The following is a 19,676-nucleotide window of genomic DNA, read 5'->3' on the forward strand; positions in this document are numbered from 1 at the left end:
CAGCAGAGCAGAGAGTCACTAAAACAAAGGGAAAGCTGAATATTTCTAGCAAAATTTTGCAACAAAGCAAGTAAAATTCTTGAGCTTGGCATGGTGCATACTCGTTTAGTGTTAACTTTTTTTCGCTGCCAGCGTCATGCATAGGAGTGGTCCGAAGTTGCAATGCGAAGAATTTCAACCAATGGTGACGAGAAATAATGACGTGATAAATTGTAATATATGAAAAAGGTTCACAGTGCATAACCTACCCTGTTTCGTTTGTGAATGTTAACCTCTACATTTCTGAGTTTCACACACAGAACGCGAACGTTCAGACCATCCCAATTTGTAGTTCGCGTATTTGCTGCCACCTAACCAGTGCATTTATCCTTAATCAGTGATATTGTGAATTGCGTATCTCGAGCAACGGAAATTTTACGGGATATAGAAACTGAAATTACAGTTTCGAATCCGTTTTGTATTTCCGATTTTACCGCAAATCTTGTACAGGATTAGATTTACTTCCTGGTCCTACGAAAAATGCGACTCCAATATACTCACACGAAATCGCTATAGCGGAGTGTACAACAAAGATTATTTAATGATGAATAATCACTGATGCTTGCGTAAATGTACTTATACATTGTCTACATTTGTACAACTATTACGCACCTCGAACGCATTTGAACTCCTCGTTATTTTCACACCACGAACACCCCCGTTGTAAACATTGGTATGGGCTGAGAACTTCAGTCGGACTTTTTCGGCAATCGTATTCCCCAGTGCTTTTCTGAGTAGAGCAGACTTGACCTGTGAGCATGATGCATAAAGTTTATAAGTAATGCTTGCAAAGCAAACGAGGGAGGATGGAATACAACCTTGTAAACAATCTATCGTCGATGTGCCATCTTCGCACCAGTGACATCCGCTTGCCGCGCAATGAATTTTTTCTCCCGCCCTCTCCGGTATCAAATAATCGCACTCAATTCGCAGAGCCGCAGCTGCAGGGCAATTTTCGGCCGTACGAAGAGGTACTGAATGTAACCAAAATAGGCGGCTCTTAAATTATCCAGAACGGGGATTTACTGCAGCGGAGTTGTTGAAAGTTCTGAATGGCGAACTGTGAATTCTTCAACATGCAATCACGTATAGGCCTATGTCGTGTGTTTAAAGTCGATAGCCATATATATGATTAAGCATAAGAGGGCCTATACTCGTTGGTAACATTATTATTTTACTCATAAAAGATAACTTCAATCATAATGGGGATCCATATTGTTATCAATATATTTTCATGGAAACAATTAGTGGGGAACTGCGCATTAGCATGAAAGGTAGATTTAGCTTATACCCCCACAAAGATATTTGTCGCTCCCTAATTGACCTTTGAAATAGGTAAACTATCTGCTGGCAAATAGACTTTAACAAGCTGGGAGAGTATGTAATCGGATGGTTGCGCGGGAAGCAATTCTGAATAATTTAATAGTTACGACTCGATGAATTTAACTCGGCAAAGTAGCGGTCGCACCGATCCTGAGTTAGCTCTAGATCTGACTATCAACTATATGCATGCATATATACGAGAACAGTTGCCTCATATAGATATAAACATCGGATATGTTAAGCTGATAGCTGAGTAGGTTGCGCGTCCCATGAAAGCGGTAAATATCGATACTTAGATTCATATAATGCGCGATAGCCTACGGAAAACTACCTGGCCAATGGTCATGTAACATACGGCGTTATGCAGATGGTATACAATGTGCGTATCGAGGTATATAATATACTAGGAATCACTAGGACATCTTCAAATCATGATGTGGCACGAGAAGTTAAATGAACCTTAGTACATATGATTCTCAAATACTTACGTACTATCATCTCGTCTCTAGAAGTTGGATCTAAAAAAGTTCAGCCATGCAGTTTAGTGTGCGATTGCTTACGACTAAAATCATTCTACTTTTAAAGCACTTGAATCCGGTTTGCTTCTTACACCACGAGCACCCGTGCTCGAAGCACTCGTGATCCTTGAATATTCGCCGGCCCATTGCGTTTTTGCATTCGTTTTCCTTCGTCATATTTATCCATGAACATCCAGTGCCTGAGACCATTTTATCGTTTGTGGAGAATCGCAATATCGTTACCTTCGCTAGCGACATACCTTGTACGCAAGATGGAGTATCTCCGGCGCAATAGTAGCAACCTTTGTCGTTACATTCTTGCTCTGTCGTTGTGGTAGAGGGGCATTCGTCTATTTCGTCCGGAAATCGGTCACACTGCAGAGACGGCTCTCTCGGCGTGATAACAACTGGTACTACCTCTGAAGGATTTCATTTTTAAAAATTGCAATTCATGAATTTCAATGGACGCGCACCCGGCCACCAAGGTACCGTTCAAACGCCAAGTGGAAGATCCTACCCGAATGCGTCAGTAAGAATAACGTGAGAGTTGTGTTTGGTCACTTACATTTATAGAAACGCCAGAAAACACTGACAAGTGAAAGAGCTTCTTGAAGGTACATAATTTCAGTATACAATTGAATAGTATAGTATATTCATATTGAAATGAACCCGAATATTTTCGGCTGACACTCGTTAGGGTTAGTCGTCAGCAATCGTCAGTCAGTCTTATTTGAGATCTCATTTCATGCTGGTGACGTATTTCGAGATACGATTGTTGAGATACAATCGACTTTGGCGATCTCCGTCGCAATAGTAAGCAACCTTTGTCGTTACATTCTTGTTCTGTTGTGGACGCGGAGGGGCATTCGTCTATTTCGTCCGGAAATCGGTCACACTGCAGAGACGACTCTGTGGGCGTGAGAACAACTGGTGGTCGAGGTTCTGAAGGGTTTCATTTTCAAAAATTGCAATTCATGAACTTCCATGGATGTGAACCCGGCAACCAAGGTACCGTTCGAAAGCAAAGTGGAAGATCTAACCCTGTCATTACCAACGTGGGCGATTTTGAGAAAATAGAGGGCGACAACAAATGCTCGTGAAGACGGTTTATTTTGCATATCACGCGAAAATTGAATAAATAAAAGGTCGACCCGCAACGGATGGTAGTCGAGGTAACCAGTTTTCCAAGCACTGTCTGGGAAAAATGACCTTCTTTTTAGTCAATTCACCAGAGATCAGAGTTAGGTGAATAAATTTCCCGTTTATATGTCCTTTTTCGGATCCGTAAATATGGACGAAAATTTGTGTCGAGCTTGATAACGGGGCAATGAGTCGCAAAAGGTTGGGAACCACTGATCTAACCGATTGTATCACTAAGAAATAACGTGAGAGTCGTGTTTCGTCGCTTTTACTCATAGAAACTCGAGATAACACTGACGTGAAGAAGAAGAAGAACTTATATAGCGCTCTTCATAAGCCCCATTAGATATATCTGCTGACAAATGACAGTAAGATCTTAGAAACTCACTACGACGGCATAAAAAAGCTAAAATGTATATCACAAATAGAACTCATCTATCAGTTACAACACATTATCAACATAATGTGTGACGAACTCAGTTCCTGGGCATTTTTATTTATTATGTGCTCTTCGGCGCAGGAGCGCAAATCAGTACAGAGCGAATGCCTGAACATATATATTAAATCTTTATTAAGTCCACATCTTCTTCTCACCATCCCCCAACATTATACTGTTTCAGTTTTCAGTGTTTATCTTTTCCTGATTTATTGTGGCAAATTCAGTACCAAGGAGTGACGCGAATCACATTCATCAGGGAAGATTTAAGTGCGATTATACATAAAATATGTCAATTAAGATAGGAAAACCAGTATAACTAACTGAACATATTTTATCAACTGGAAATGATGGGACAGAACATCCTCGTGCCAACCTTCAAACATTGCAAAGGTGGGCGCCTACAACATTCCTGCATGCAATGCTATACAGACATAAACATTGCTGCGATGTTTGCGACGGCAATATCTACAGTAAAATCCATGCTCTACTCACGGCATTTGCCAATATCCATGACAATTATTGATCCCACGAGGCCGACGAGCAATAACATCGTTTGAATTCGTGCGAACTATATCTCCTGAAGCCGATTACTACTTATGAAACACTACAAGTATGACTATGAAAGAAAATGCGATAAATTTCCCCGACCAATTGTACCGATTGCAATCCATCTTGTGATGAATGAAAGGGTGACGGAGATACGCCCCGAATCATGGAATCTCTAAATCGAACAGTTAGGAATATTTGGTTTCATGACTTAATGCTCCTGCGACACCAACACTATAGCTCCAAGTCCGTCATCCCTAGGGTTTCAGCATTTAAACTAAAAATAAATTAAAACATATATATGTTCAAAACATGGTCGCTGTTTAGAAAATAGATGTTTTTTTAGTCATGACGTCACAAATATTCTATTGTGACGCCACAGTAGATTGAGATTGTTATATGGCTCCTTAAGAATTACTCTTGAAAATATAGGGTCGATATGGATCCTTAAACGAAAAAGGGTTCCGAATCCGACCCTTCTCTTAAATCAGGGCCGCTTAAAATATGGGTCATGACGGCATCAGACAAATTGGTTGATAAAATGTATGCAATATTTGTTGAATTCCTTCCAACAAAATGATTTCTTCGCGCGTTATTCTACGGTGAGTTTGAACATGTGCTTGGTCACCGTGTTGGGTACTCTCTGGGTACTCAATAAGCGAGACGTGGTTACGACAATACGGCTTCAACATGAAAATGTGCCGATCTTTGTACTACAGAAATAGGTGTGATGCTACGCTAATCTTTATATGACATTGGCTTCTCTGGAAAGCCCTATCACTTGCTTGGTATAACACAGGAGTGGCCAGCCTTTTCGGTTAAAGGGCCATATGCAATTGATGAGCCATTGCGCGGGCCACTTGCCCCGCCAAGCGCGAAAATTTTCCAGAGTTTATAGGTCAATAATATTGTTACTTGAGTATATTGCGGGTTTGCTGTATATCGCTGGGCTCGGTTTGCAAGGATTGTACTATTCGACGCCTGGACATATCGATATCGAAAACTTCGGCCAACATGGGCCAATCATTTTGTGCCTTGGTTTCATCGTCGACGGTCTTTGTGCGAGCGCAAACGCAAAGTCGCATGTTGGACGACACTTTCTCTTGTAATTGTGAATATAGTTAGACTCAATCTGGTGTGGCGCTCTTTCATTTTTGGGAGGGGTAACAGTATTAAAAGCAAGAAATCGAGTGACAACATATTGCGGGAAGCGTGAAGAAAATTTTTACTTTAGATAAATCTACCGCAGAATATTCTCCTTTATTGTAATGTACGAAGATCTACCAAAAATGTGACTTGCCCATGGATCTTCCGATGCTTCGGAACTGATATGTTAGTCGTCACATCCCAAGTGTTGCGGCCAGACTAATCAAATATTTGGTTGGCCTTGCAAGTTCATAATCTGGGCAATCCATTTTTGATAATACTACTAATTTCGACAATTACCTCTCAGGTCACGGGTTGGCCACCCCTGATATAACAGGTATTTCGGAGCCGACCCTTTCTGCGTCAGGACACTTGCGGACATGACGTTTTGACCAACATGCGGCTAAGTGCGGTGCCAGAAAATTCGGCGGCGATAAAGCGGTCGCTGGTAGGCCCGAACCTTCGATTTTGACATGTCCGATCGTTGAATGTTCGATGCCTTATAGTGCCGTTCTTGTAATATTAGCCCCGCCCTACAAATGCGGACCACAAGAAAAATAATGCACCGAAATTTGGAATCGCGTGCGTCAAACCATTGCCATGGTCAAACATGTTTTATGGAACTGCGTTGCGTGCAACTAGTTGTATGCACCTTCTCTATTTTATACATACCCGTGAAAGCGTAGCATTCTGACATTGAAATTACATTATTTCGATGAATGGGGCTTGGGTCGCGAAATGCCTATAGAACTCAGATTTGGGTCTCATTTGAGAACCACTGTTTTAAATAGACCAAAAATATCTTCGACTAAGACTGCATCGTCATTCAGCATTCTTTCGGTCGGCGTTCATCATCATCAGAACATCCTAAAGTTCTAATAATACAGAACTGCGCGCAATAAATGTTGAACTGACGTGGACTTCGACGGTTTCAATCATTCCATATAGTATATGTCGAGTAGTCTACTATATTTAGTGCAAGTCGTCTGAAATCTCATAGTCGGTGTTTATTCGAAGGCATCTAGACAATTAATAAATAATTATAAAACTTTTGAAAAGGCATTTGGCAACACCTCCTTGTTTTACATGCAAGCTTAGTCACACCCGTTCTGGGTATCCGGCCGATAAATCGGGAATATGAGCGCTTCCGCACTCGTTACAGCGAATACATGCGTAAAAGCTGTTGATTTGTGTTTAATACATTGGCGGGCTCGCTGTTGGCTTTGTCTTGCGTAGTATTGACTTGACCGTTTCGTAAATATCTTTTGAATAGGTTTTCAACTTCCCTGGGGACTACATCTTCACCAAAACTTGCATGCGATAGCTAACGAGAGTAATATGGAAACCTAACTCAATACTTCGTTAGCTGAAACTTTTGAAAAGGCTCATATCTTCGCTCAGACCTAGATGAGATACCTAACGCGACTCATTATGACCGTAACTGGTGACTCCGTTAGCTACAACTCGCCCTAATAAGCCTTAGATAAGGGGCAGCCCGGAGGAGATTTCATACCAATATCGTCACACCGGTTGTTATATGACCCACATCTGAGGTAATCGCTCATAGTGAACCAGCGATAAGTGACAAGTGTATAATATTAGTTAGATCGGACAAGATACCCCTGAGACTCACAAATGCGGGACTCGATGAAAACTTCTTAAGTCAGAAGATTACTTTCACTCGAGCGTGCTGATGTCTATCGCACTAATAAGTGATAGAATGGTCACTGACTGGCAGTAATTGGAATTGCACTCTTACTGCTTGTAAATTACGCCATTTACGCCATTCTCCACCCAACAAAGTTGCTATTGCATCTTTTTCCACTGACAGGTTTATCAGCTCGTAATTGTTGACTTGGGAAAGGAATGAATATTGATTGCCCGCTATCTGTAGGCCGAATAGGTGCACACTGCACACTGCACAGTGCACAAGTGCACATACATCCATTGAAGAAGGGATCTCGCCTTGGGGGCATGCTGGGTCGTTCATGCATCTCTGTGATCAACGTAGTCGTCTAGTGAGTATAATTATGAGAGTGTCGGATTTCAAAATAGGACGTCTTTTGCAACAGTCTGCAGTTTGCAACTTACATGAAATACATCGGATTTTTGATGAAGGCAACAATGCCGATTTATATTTTTTGATAGTATTAAAACCATTATTAATAAATTATCAACTTTCACATGCATATATTTGGTATTGACCAGTCAGCAGTCCAGTGGTTTTTTTGTCCGTGGTCGAAACCAGAGAATAAGTTATTACGGAAGGCGTACTATCCCTAAAATATTTGGCAAGGTTGCCAGCACGCCCTATCATGAAAAGCACAATCGAATCATACTGGCATTATATATGACAGTTTCGGATGTACAACACTTCGCAAACAACTATCATAAAATAGAAACCGAATTTGTCATTGAGAGGCTTACCAAATCTCACCGATATATGTTTCCAATGGATGCGTGTCCTATCTAAAGTGATACTTGAGAAAGGCGTTTTATATATGGTCATGTTATGTACATGATATCCTTTTCCTCGCCCACTATAAAATTAAATGAAATATTGCAGTTTGACTATTTTAGCTTTTATTATAATCACATAACCTAACAGTACTATTATCGCCTGTACGGTAATTATTTAATCATTTCAAAAGACCAAAAGACTGCAATACAATGAAAGTGGTATAATGAACTTTCTCAATCAAACAACCGCATATATTTAAAGATGTAACATGCAATAGGCATGCACACTGAACGTATCAGAAGGAAACATGAAAAGGACAAGCAATGAAACTGAAGTAACATGTGTCGGTAGACGAAAGATATGTCAGTTGTCAGATCGTGGTCCTGTAATCTCCAGCGCAGTCCAGTATGCATTCTTCTGCTTCTTGCTTTCGTAAGGTTTATGGGCGAAATGTCACTTTTTCTATTCTCACTCGTCATTTACTCACTCCTTCGGGCGCCCATCTTCTGATATTCTTTTATCTTAGCTAACGCGGCCTGTGGACTTCGTAAGCCCCGGCAACTACAGCGTGGTTGACGAAGAGAGAGAGACAGAGAGAGTGAGAGAAAGATATATTTTTTTCGCCTGCACCATCGAGATGCTTTGACGACGAAGATGCGATACGATCGTAAGGTCACCTAGTCCGCATCCCCGTTTTTTCTCATCCATGCTATCCGTGGATGCTGAGCGCCTAGCGAGATTGCCGCAGATACCAATTTTCGAGTCTTTAATTGGTCTGACCCGACCGGGGATCGAACCCACGACCTACCGATCGAGAAGCCGGGCGCATCACCATTAAACTATCTCGCTCGGATGAGCCCCTATAATCCTTCGACAGCTAGAACGTATGCTAGTTATCTGTTGGAGCCTATGTAGGGTCAATGCAGTCACTATTGGCGTCGTTTGCGCGCTGCAGCCTGCTGTACACTGCACGTGCACGTACGCACTGCAAACATTGCGCCACGTATGCTCATGTTCCAGCTGAAAATTTCAATTAAGCCCCAGCATATCATAGTGAGACGCGCAAACATATTCAGATCAATGCGGCCCTTAATTTCAAAGCTCGTACAATCCCGTCCAATACAAATCAGCCGTACGTACGCATAGGGATGGTGTGAACCTCTGAAAGGTTAAGGTTCGTGTGAACGTGAACCTTTTTCAAAGGTTCTGTGTGAACACGAACGTGAACCTCATGACGTCACGTGACGTCATATTGCTAATTCCAACCCCATATTTCAACTAAGTGATTGCCTATATTAATCTACTGTACACGATACCGAGCGACGACTCGGGCCCAAATAATGGCTCAGTACTTGAGTACACATTGACGTTTTAAACGTCGCCAAATGTATCAACTGAGGCAATCAAATGATATAATAATACCATAAAATCAGTATCTTGCGTCGCTTTGCCAACAATTTCGACCTATCGGACAATGTATTCGGCGTCTGAGTATTGCCACATGGATATTGAGCAGAGTATAAACTGGGTTTCTATACTTGCTACCGATATTACCCCATTAACAAGTTATACAGCAGTATAGCCAACACCCCAGTCGCACGAATTTGGTATTATGATACAGTATACATATGTAGTCAAGATTGATCCCGTACGCCTGCTAGATTTTTACATCAAAAGACGATATCAATCTCATTGATTGGTTGAATAAGGATCATTCGCCGGCAAAATGCAGTGTATTTCGCTCTTGATGTCATGTGATTGCGGGTCCAGCTCACAGCACATAGAGACACTAAATATACACAAACGGAAAGCTAGATATATCGAGCAGACTTTTGTAACAATAAGTAAATTTTTTGAGATTGTCAAGGGCATGATCGTTTAGTGTTGAATGTTTATGCTGCCAGCTCCATGCATAGAGTGGCTTGCAGTTGAAATGCAATAAATTTAAACCGAAGATGTTATAATGAAGTGGAAATTGCAATATATGAAAAAGGTTCACAGTGCAGAACCTACCAAGGTTCTGTTGTGAACGCGAACCTCAAATTTTCCGAGGTTCACACACAGAACGCGAACGTGAACCTCACGTTCACACCATCCCTAGTACGCATCATGTAACGACGTAGAATGTGACATCAAAAACCGAACTGCTGAAATAATTCGCCCTTGCGACTGCAGCTTTAAATTCCACATTATTGTTAGCAAAATCATGTTCTACTCACGACATTCTCCAATATTTACGACGAACGTTGATGCGATCAATAAGCCGGCGAGCAACATCATCATACAAATTCGTAATATGGCAACCACTCACTACTAATACCCATGCATCCGACGGCGAATACCATTTATACCACACTATGCGTTAAGATCACAAGCTATAAAGTAGCAGCGGCCATCGCATCCGCCATGATAACCGGAAGAAGGAAAATATGATTCGATTGTCGGAAGGAAACATGTCGAATCACAACAGACCTGAAAATAAATATACACATATTCAGCATCCGGTTTTCAACCGCAGCAACGCTTTCCAGAGGACACGTGAGAAGCAGCAATGCTGCAGCAAAAGTCGCGCCTGTATGTATTTATGGCAAAGATCCGAATCCACGTATCGCTCAGCATCGGGTCCAGCTGAGCAGGGCCAGATTAATTCACCCACTAAGTTTAGTACGGCTCTTGTTAGAAAGCCTTAGATAACACTTAGAGCGGTGGTTCTCAATTTGGGGGGGGCGCCCCTATTAGGGGGCGTGGAGGCATCTGAAGGGGGCGCGAAGCCGCCTGAGAGAAGTTTTTCTTGCACTCGGGAGGAGTTTAATTTGCGCTGAAACTTCTAAGTTTCCACAAGGGCAATAACCCTAATGATAATCCGATTTTTGATTTAATAATTGCGTCGTTCATGCGCTGGTGCTATATTTTGACATATACCCGACCATGCACCGTTCAGAATATATCTCCGAATCGAGAGTAACTGGCAGTGATGATGAGCGGATTTGAAGCTTCAAATCCTAATCCTAATCCAGAAATTTCGTATATTCCGATCCTAATTCTAATCCTAATCCAATTCAAACTTAGAGTTCCACTTAGAAACCCCAACATGTTATGCATATAATACTATAAAAAGTATAATTAAACGCTAATGAGTGCCAAAGTACATGAAGTACAGTACCTTTGCTAGGATATACATTTTGGAGCCGTTCTCTCTCTCTCTAAAGATGCTCTCGACCCCCCCCCTTCCCCCGAATATCGGTAAATAATCCGATTTTCATCCTAATACATTGCAAAAAAATCTCAAACCCTAATCCAATCCTAATCCGTCAAACTTCACAAATCCGGATTTCCCAGATCCTAATCCTAATCCATGCTCATCTCTGGTAACTGGTGACTGGGGGTTGCAATTGGCTGATGGTTTTATGGCCTGCCTGTCAAGCATCTGTGCAGAGTGTGCAGAAAGACACAGCGTTATGGAGCAATTAGATATTTGCTTATAATATCATGAATCGAATATCATGAATCGAATAAGCAATAAGGATTTAAATGGAACTAGCTTACAATGTCGAAGTAGTCCCTTCGAGTATACTCAATTGTACTGAAGTCCTGGGGAAAATTGTTTTTCCCGTGAAGAAGTGTCAAATTTGGATGGCGTGCGGCCCTCGCCATTGGGTTTAAATTTAGCTTATGGTCCGGTACGTTTGAGCTAAGTTCAAGGGGGTAATAAAAGTTATTAGACACCATTCTGTACATAGTTCAAATTTGTTTTTGGAGAAGTCTATCGACAGTCATAACCTTCCATGCCATCAAACTATGCGTAGGGATTGGAAACATCTTGGTTGCACTTTTAAATATTTTTGATACGAAGATAAGGGGGGCGCGAAAGATTTCACTATCATCAAGAGGTCTTGTCTAAAAAAGTTTTAGAACCACCGCCTTAGATGCAAGATCGCCGATATGGTCACGCCGTCTCTTATAATCCTCATTAGAATCGTTCAAATCTCATAAGCAGGGCAACAGGAATCTAAGATTCATCCTGGCTAAATATGTGCGTTAGGCACAGTGACTTATAGCACTCCGTTTGGACATACTGCAACGCAATAACTGATAAAGCCGTGTAGGTTTATGTTGGTATATAGTTGCAGATGAATGCTAAAGTGAACGAGTCAACATTCAGTTTTTGATCTCGTTCCCATGGGACATTGCGGTGTATAGGCCTACATGATTTCACAGTCCGTTTTGACTCGATCTCAGTGATAGCTGCTCATAGTTTTGTGACTATGAATGACGTCGTCCAATTTAAAATTTCGATTCGCAATATAATTCTATAATTGATTCCTTTAGTCCAGTGGGCCTAAAACTGTGGTGGCCTACTTACAATTAATTGTACATGAGTTTATTCTGCAATGCGCTTTTCTTAGCAGTAGCCATATCAGTAGATTTACGATGTTAGAATTGCTTCAGCTGTGGAACAATTTAACGTTTGTATTATTGCGTCACAACAGATTCATATAAGAGAAAACTCACGAGTCACGACTAGGGCGATTTTTTTTCCGAAAAACCGGAAGATTTTGACCTAAAAAATCTAACTTTTGACATTTTTTCACCTTAAAAAACCTAATTTTGACAAAATTTTGACCACATGTATATAAATTAGGTGTCTTCGCACATAATGTTAGAATTGTACTACTTATCTTCATTTCTGATTGGAACTATCTGTCATTACGAAAAAGTTTGACCAGAAAAAAAATTTGACTCGAAAACTGACAGATCTTTACATTAAAAAACTTTCTTTTAGCGAAATCTTGACCTATGAATAATTCTAGCAGTTACATCACGCGTTATGGTAGAAATAATTGAAATTTCTTGTGGTACAACGAAAGATACTTTTCTACATTCCCGGGTAGAAAGTGTCTGTCCTTATGAAGTCAGATGTTGAACGACACGTTCTCTCATAATTGCCAATATAGTCAATTAGGTAAATTGGGCGTATTTTTATACAAAGGAATGGGTACAAAATGCAAGAAATCGAGTGACAATAAATCGCGCGAAGTGCTAAGAAAAATTTCAAGTCAAATAAATCTACCACGAAAATTCTACTTTATTGCCATAGGGAGATCTACGGAACATGTTGCTGGCCCCTGGCTACGCCAATGCGTCGGAACCGGTATTTAAAATCATAAACATCCCTAATTTTGCAGTCAGGCTCAGCGAGTTTTTGGTTGGTCTTGGAAATTCACAGTAAATTACCTGAGTAATTTAATATTTGATATTATAACTTATTTCGGTAATTATCTCGCGGGCCACTCAAAATCCTCTCGCGTGCCACATTTGACCCGCGGGCCATGGGTTGGCCGCCCCTGAGTTAGGATATCTTGGTACGTCGAGCATGACATCATGTAAACCTATTTATTTCATTTGACCGTGTTTATGATTCACAATGAGCTGACGAAGGGGAGTCTACAACGGTAGGCCTGTAAAGTAGGCTACTAACTATAAAATGTCAAATGACAAGTTCACCGACAGTACAAACATCTACAATACAAACGAAATGCAGCTTGCAAATAAATTATGAATTTGTAAACAATTTTGACAATTTCTTGACCTAACACTACAATTTTGACTTTTTTTGACATGTCAAAAAATCGCCCTGGTCATGACATTGGCTAACTAACCCACGAAAGGGTAACATATCAATTCATCATTGTAGAAAAGATATATTTTGACCATGTCAAACGGAAAGTATAAGCCAGAATACATCGAGTATCGAATATGGGGTTCATCGATTTTCACAATGTGTGTTTATGGTACACAGCAGGGGTGGGCAAACTACGGCCCGCGGGCCGCATGCGGCCTTCCACACTGTTCCGTGCGGCCCGCGAGAGTCTAAGGAAACTTATTAAAATATCGATAATATGCGTACAAAAATCGAATTATTGCTGGTACTTGATTAAACTTTTTCTTAGTATATTTCACCATGATAAATCTAAGGCAGTGGTTCTCAAACTGGGGTCGCAACCCCTTGGTGCGGGAAAGCATCTGAAGGGGGACGCGAAGATGAGCTCAACTGAATTTTTTTCGCGCCCCGCGCGATCTCTATACTAATCCTAATTATTGCTCGGTATTTAGTCGGAATTTCATATTTAAAAATCTCTCATCCACAGTCGTAACCTTCCATGCCATCTAACTATCCGTTATCTTTGATATCATCTTGATTGCATTTTGTGATATGACGATAAAGGGAGCGCAAACTCTTCTACCGTCATAGGGAGGGAGGCGTGTCTTAAAAAGTTTGAGAACCACAGTTCTAAAGTAAATACTTCCTATATTAGTTTTGTTTTGTTTAATTTCTGACACAACAGCCCGATCTCAAGGCCCACGCAGTTTGAAAGGTTTTAACTGCTAAACATCGCAGAAATCCTGAACGAGATTGACTCGGATCAGTAGTGTGATTTCAGATTGGCCTCCCCAGTTTTGATTATTTCAGTGATGTGCTTATAAAAAACGATACGGGCGTGTCTTAGGTAGATTCGTTTTCTGTATGCGAAGAATTACGATATTTATATTTTATCTACACATAGTATAGAAGCGTGTTTGAAGCTAACATGGTTTTGATGATATCAGCATAGTGTGTCCTGGAACTGATCCAAAAGTGGAATTGGTATATCTATGAAAAGATCGCTGCTCAGAGATATAAATTTCAATCCTGTTCTAAGAATCGAGACAACCAACTTTCATCTCTATAGTTTTGACAAATTGGCTACTGAGGTCGACCCGCCTATGAAATCTCGCCACTGTTTCTGACGCGTCTACGACATCACCAGAGCAATGTTTGGATTGTTTTATGTAAGCATGTATATTATCTCCTTGTCCTCACTATATAATGAAATACCAATATTGCGTTTTAGTTTATAATCCCACTTTTATATAGTGCGGCCCGCGAATGGATTCAGATGTTGAATGCGGCCCGCGAGCTCAAAAGTTTGCCCACCCCTGGTATACAGCGTAGCATTGGCAGGTGGTCAGAAAAGGTTAAAGAAACACGGACTTAGAGTTGGAATATATTTCAACGAATTTGTCATATAGCCGTCTTCCAATAAGTGATGCGTTCATTTTTGCAACGAGTCATTGCCGCAGAATACACATAGAGACACGTTCGTGCATCGAGACTTATACCCAGAGTATATTCGAATTCCACCGCGTAATTCACATCGAAAATTACCTAAAACTCCTGTTCTCCTCCTACAAAGCGAAGTGCACGCGTCAATGCAATAACCCGGTTAGAAAGATCCCCGAGTCTCCGCTTTTCCAAATTAGATTAGAATTAGAATAATTGAATTCGCAAAAACATTACAGTTCAATTTTACTTCCGCATTAGAAAGAAATGCAACAAAAATAAAGTTTAGCTCATGTCAAATCAGATCAAATCAGTAACTGCAGTTTTATTGTGAATCGAGTAACAGATAGATATTTAATTGTGATTGCAAAAGGGTGTAGTATCGTTTACACATACATAGAGCTACTCAACTACTTCGGTGGAAGTTGCCATTGGGGGTAATATCGCCCATTTTGGAAACCATTGGCAAATATCGAAGTAAGCAAGTCCCGGTTTGATGTTGAAGTTATCGTTATCGGAAGTTATCGGAAGCCATTCCCTGACTGACAGACGTAATAGGAGCCTGACTTCCTTTTCCTTGCACAACCTGTCGTTGGTATAATCGGGTGAAATAAATGTAAATATACTGGGAGGTACAGAGCCTCAATATACATTTCATTCAATAATATATTCACGTTGAAATAGACTCGACTGACACTCTCCAGGGGTAGTCGTCAGTAGCTAGTCGAGATTTCAAACAAGGCATTGCACGTAAGCCAGGGGTTCTCAACCTTCTTTTGGCTGTTTCAGGGTTTAAAATGTTCTGTGGCCCACCTCTTACCCTAGAGCAGTGGTTCCCAAACGGTGGGGAATACAATGGTTTCTGGTGGGGAATAGACCTATTTGTTGAACACTATATACCAGGGGTTCTCAACCCGCGGCCCGCAGACGATTATTTTGCGGCCCGCGACATCTTTCATTATAAACGCAAGTACTACTGACACAATTACAAATTAATTTAGATACTTAGCACGTTAATCGCACCGTAGGCCTATCTGTTTCGTTTGATTACTCATTCTTGAATGCAGTGGTTCTCAAACTGGGGGGCGCACCCCCTTGGGGCGTGAAAGCATCTGAAAGGGAGCGCAAAAATTAGGTCGACTGAAAAAAGTGTTCGCGCTGCGCGCAATATATCTCCAATTCATAGTTATTTCACTGTGTATAGTCTGGTTTCATATTTGAGAATTCTCTCATAAACAGCAGCCATGATCTTCCATGCCATCAAACCTTCCGTTTGTATTCCTAGCATTCTGGTTTCATTATGTTATATCACGTTAGGGGGCTCGAAATTTTTCCCTAGCAAAATGGTAGGCGTGTCTGAAAGAGTTTGAGAACCACTGCTTTAACGGGGCGTTTTTTGATATATGCTCGACTTCAGATTGATATTGTTTTGAAACGGTATTAGGCTGGACTCGGATTCAAAAGGATCCCGCTTTGTTGTAGGCATACACTTTTAAAGAGTGTTTGACTCACTGCGAACGGTTGTTGAGATTGCCGACTATACGTTACAGACGCATCGTTCAAAATTGCTTGGAATATGGCTAAACCCAAGAAATCTACTATAGAAGGTGTGATTTTTATAAAACCTTAACATTATGCGCGAATATTTGTTGTTTACGGACCAGCAGCAAGGGCAACATCACCGGACAAATTTCTAAGATACAGTTGTCCGATTCAATCGTGACCAGACGAGTAACATTAATGCCATTCGATCTTTTATCGCATGTTCTGAAACAAGTTGCCGCGTAGACTACTTTAACCCGCAGCCTCGGACGAATCCATCAACTTTGCATAATATATGCAGAGGAAATGCTGGCTGGGCAAACGTGGGGAGGGGACCAGCGAAAAATATCAACTTGACAAAGCTGGCTTCTGGCCCAGGCATGGAAGGAAATGATAAGGGGTGATTGGTTTGCTCAGAAATGGCCCCGAACGCCAGACTTCTTCTCATATCACTCAGAGCTCAATGTGATAATGGCCTCTGTAACGCAAAAGTTACCGTAATTTATACTTGCTCGCTCACGCATTGAAGCAGAGAGTTCGGTTCTCCGGTGGCAGGGTTTGAAGTTTCATATACCGACTTGGCAACGAATGCAATGCACCCTCCATGAAAAGATTGACTTGCGCCGCTAGAAGATAGGCCTACACTACATATTCTCACAACAAGCAGCAGCCGCAAACTTACGAACGCTGTCCAGTGTCCATTAATACTTTATAATGCATAAAAATGTACTAAATGCCTGTATACGACTGGTAAATAGGCTACAGTAGCCTAAATTTAATATTAGCCCACAAATACATGGTAAGATTGTTCTGCGGCCCGTAGCGTCTTTTGCTGTTAAAATGCGGCCCGTTATACAAGGGAAGTTGAGAACCCCTGCTATATACAGAACAGTCTACATATTTATGGAGACACATGCGCATTGCGCAATTACCGTTAGCAGTTAACTGCTCTGAAATGTATGTATCGAAAATTTTATTGCGTGTTGTTGACAAAATCTCATCTTTTAAGTCGGGTAACCTATCTTGGCGTCACAAACGCATCCAGCACGACCATTATGACGTAATATAACGCTTTCGCAAAATTGAGAGGGTTAGCGGTACCGGTTCACCATACGTTTTATATTGCAGTTATAGGCGATTGCATTGCGTACTGGTGTGGTTGTGTGTCTTGTGTACTCAAACAAGCAAATAGCTGCTCTGTAATCACATAAATTTTAGGTAGTGGGGAATGAAGGCTCGGAGAAAATCTGAAGTGGGGAATGAAAACAAAAAGGTTTGCAACCACTGTCCTAGAGTGATAGTCCTGTCCAGTGTCTGGTAATCGACGTCGCCGATATGCCCATTTCTCTAAGATATGCGCATTTTCTCTTAGCCTACTAACCATATTTAAATGCAGGCCTGTATAGGGACAGGAAAAGGCGCGAAGCGTGACGAAAATTTTCAAATTCAATAAATCTCCTCCAACAAACACATAACGAAATAATTTTGACCCCCTTCGAGCTCCCCTCGATTGAGGGTTTGGGGTGAGACAGTTATGGCCCTCGAAAATCGTATAACTCTTGTGTACTCCGCTGTTCTACTCGCCCCTTCGCGAAAACCAATAATCCAATCCCCGCATTCACTGTGTGATTGTGATTTAAGTTCCTCTATTGCGGGGTATAATATAATCATTCTGGGCCCAGTTCAAACAATTCTTTGGTGAATGGGATATTGCAGAGAAGTGGAGAAAGTATTTTTTCGGTATCCTAGTTGTACAATGTACGTACATGGCACGTCTTGTACATATTGTTGTGATGTCAGAACATTAAATATAATGATACAATCAATTCGTTACTTTTGCATTCTGTATAGGGACTTCATGGCCGTATATTTTAGGCCGACTGCAAAGATTGATGTGCTGCGCCAAATCCTCAATCCATTACGATTCGTCGCGGCGGTGCCGTACACTTCCACAGGAAGTCGATAATTATTAATAAATTGCAATTTTGGCTATTTTCATGTCAGAATAATACGACCTGCCGACGTAGGCATAGCATAAATCTACAGCAAATGCACTTCAGTCCGAGTTTAATGCACACCCTTTCCAAGGGGATACCACGTATGACACTGCCGGAATACTACATAGTTGCTTCAGCATTAACTTCCAATTATTATATAATCGAAATTAGTTTCGTTGCTGTTGGTCGTAGGTTGTCATGGCCGGGGGATAAAAGCCACCGTATTTCCACCCATTTTCAACTTGTACATCTCATCAGAGTCGGATGACAAGCTTTATGTATAGCTTACGTATATAATTCGACAATATGAATATATTTTCGAATATATGAACATAACAAATATAGCTTAACTTTCAGTAATTCTACAAATTTCCAAATAGCTCTCTGACCCTCCTCAAATTATTCCTGTGGCCCACCCTTTGAGAACCCCTGACCTAAGCCATATGTTCGCCTGGATTATTCGAATGCCAGGGACGTCATATTTGGTGATACTAATGATGACATATAGAGTGTTATTGCTGTTTTATCGATTTCGGATACCGATAGAATCCGATCTAACTACAACATGGCGGCGGCATCGTTTTCGTGAATGGACTAATGAGACCATACTCGGACGGACAAGATGTGTCACCGACGACAACTCCAAAGTAATAGTCTATAACTAGATTACGAAGCTACGGGTAAGTGTTGGGGTCAAGTCACTACCTTCGAGTCACGAGCCATCTCGAGTCATTGCACATTTTGACTAGAGTCAAGTCAAGTCAATCGATTGTTGAAGGTTACTCGAGTCAAGCCAAGTCACGAGCCAGACAGTGAAGAATCCTGAAACATCTTGACAACATTCTATAGGGAATGGTCTTCGTCTTAATTGGAATATTTTCTAAACTTTTCATCAAAACTTCATTGCTAAATCATTTTTATGACGTCACAAATCTCAATCGCAACACGCTGAAAGCTAATGTTTTCGAAAATTAAAGCGCAATTTGCCAACAAACTAGACCTGATTGAAGAAAACGGATAACAGATTTGGATTCAGCATCAAAACGAATACTAAGAACCGTTAATACTTAAGTAATCTCAAAATTAACGCAGCAAAGTGTAATCGGACCAACATGAATGTGGGAGTGAAACCGCGAGAGCACATAGTAGTTGCACGATCTACTATCTCATTAGGATGACGAGACTTATCACAAATTTCTATATTTTAAACTACATACAACAATCGTGAATTCTGCTCCGCGGGTTGCACGCACCTGGTCTACGCTGTCATGATACACCCCCGGCGCGTTAACCCCTCTTCGCCCCCTAGTAGCTTCCGATACTAATCACGCCTTGACAAAATATTGCAGTTCAAAACATTCCAATGTACTTTACAATTATTGTACTCCCGCCTAGAAGAGGACCGTGCTACAAGTTGGCAACT

The 19,676-nt window shown here is 41.1% G+C and overlaps 1 protein-coding gene and 1 long non-coding RNA gene across 3 annotated transcripts in view; one reads left to right on the forward strand and one right to left on the reverse strand.

Moving 5' to 3' along the window:
• The window catches only part of LOC145447775 (uncharacterized), a 244,252-nt gene that overhangs the window by 17,082 nt on the left and 207,494 nt on the right, over window positions 1-19,676 (forward strand). The gene's annotated exons all lie outside the window — the stretch shown is intronic.
• On the reverse strand, window positions 629-9,992 carry LOC145447772 (uncharacterized). Of its 2 annotated transcripts, none has more exons than XM_080326036.1 (6): window positions 9,832-9,992; window positions 2,141-2,299; window positions 1,940-2,080; window positions 1,851-1,880; window positions 858-1,013; window positions 629-789 (listed from the first exon to the last, which is right to left on the reverse strand). In XM_080326036.1, the coding sequence occupies exons 1-6, from the start codon at window positions 9,893-9,895 to the stop codon at window positions 644-646; spliced, it is 696 nt and encodes a 231-aa protein (XP_080182162.1). In that variant the 5' UTR covers window positions 9,896-9,992; the 3' UTR covers window positions 629-643. The 2 variants fall into 2 exon arrangements, with proteins under 2 accessions (XP_080182162.1, XP_080182163.1); XM_080326037.1 differs by lacking the exon at window positions 9,832-9,992 and adding an exon at window positions 3,952-4,256.

Source organism: Botryllus schlosseri, chromosome 10 (genome assembly GCF_051294905.1).
Source record: "Botryllus schlosseri isolate E-star chromosome 10, Bs_hap1, whole genome shotgun sequence".
NCBI classification, from domain to species: Eukaryota; Metazoa; Chordata; class Ascidiacea; order Stolidobranchia; family Styelidae; genus Botryllus; species Botryllus schlosseri.

What these genes read in the sequence shown, in the direction of transcription:
- LOC145447772 (XM_080326036.1), bottom strand. Translation starts at nt 9,895, where the DNA reads ATGATGATGTTGCTCGCCGGCTTATTGATCGCATCAACGTTCGTCGTA. An exon ending in TACTCCATCTTGCGTACAAG is followed by an intron (nt 2,081 to 2,140) that starts GTATGTCGCTAG and finishes AAATGGTCTCAG; the next exon opens with GCACTGGATGTTCATGGATA. An exon ending in TAGAGACGAGATGATAGTAC is followed by an intron (nt 1,014 to 1,850) that starts GTAAGTATTTGA and finishes GGTTACATTCAG; the next exon opens with TACCTCTTCGTACGGCCGAA.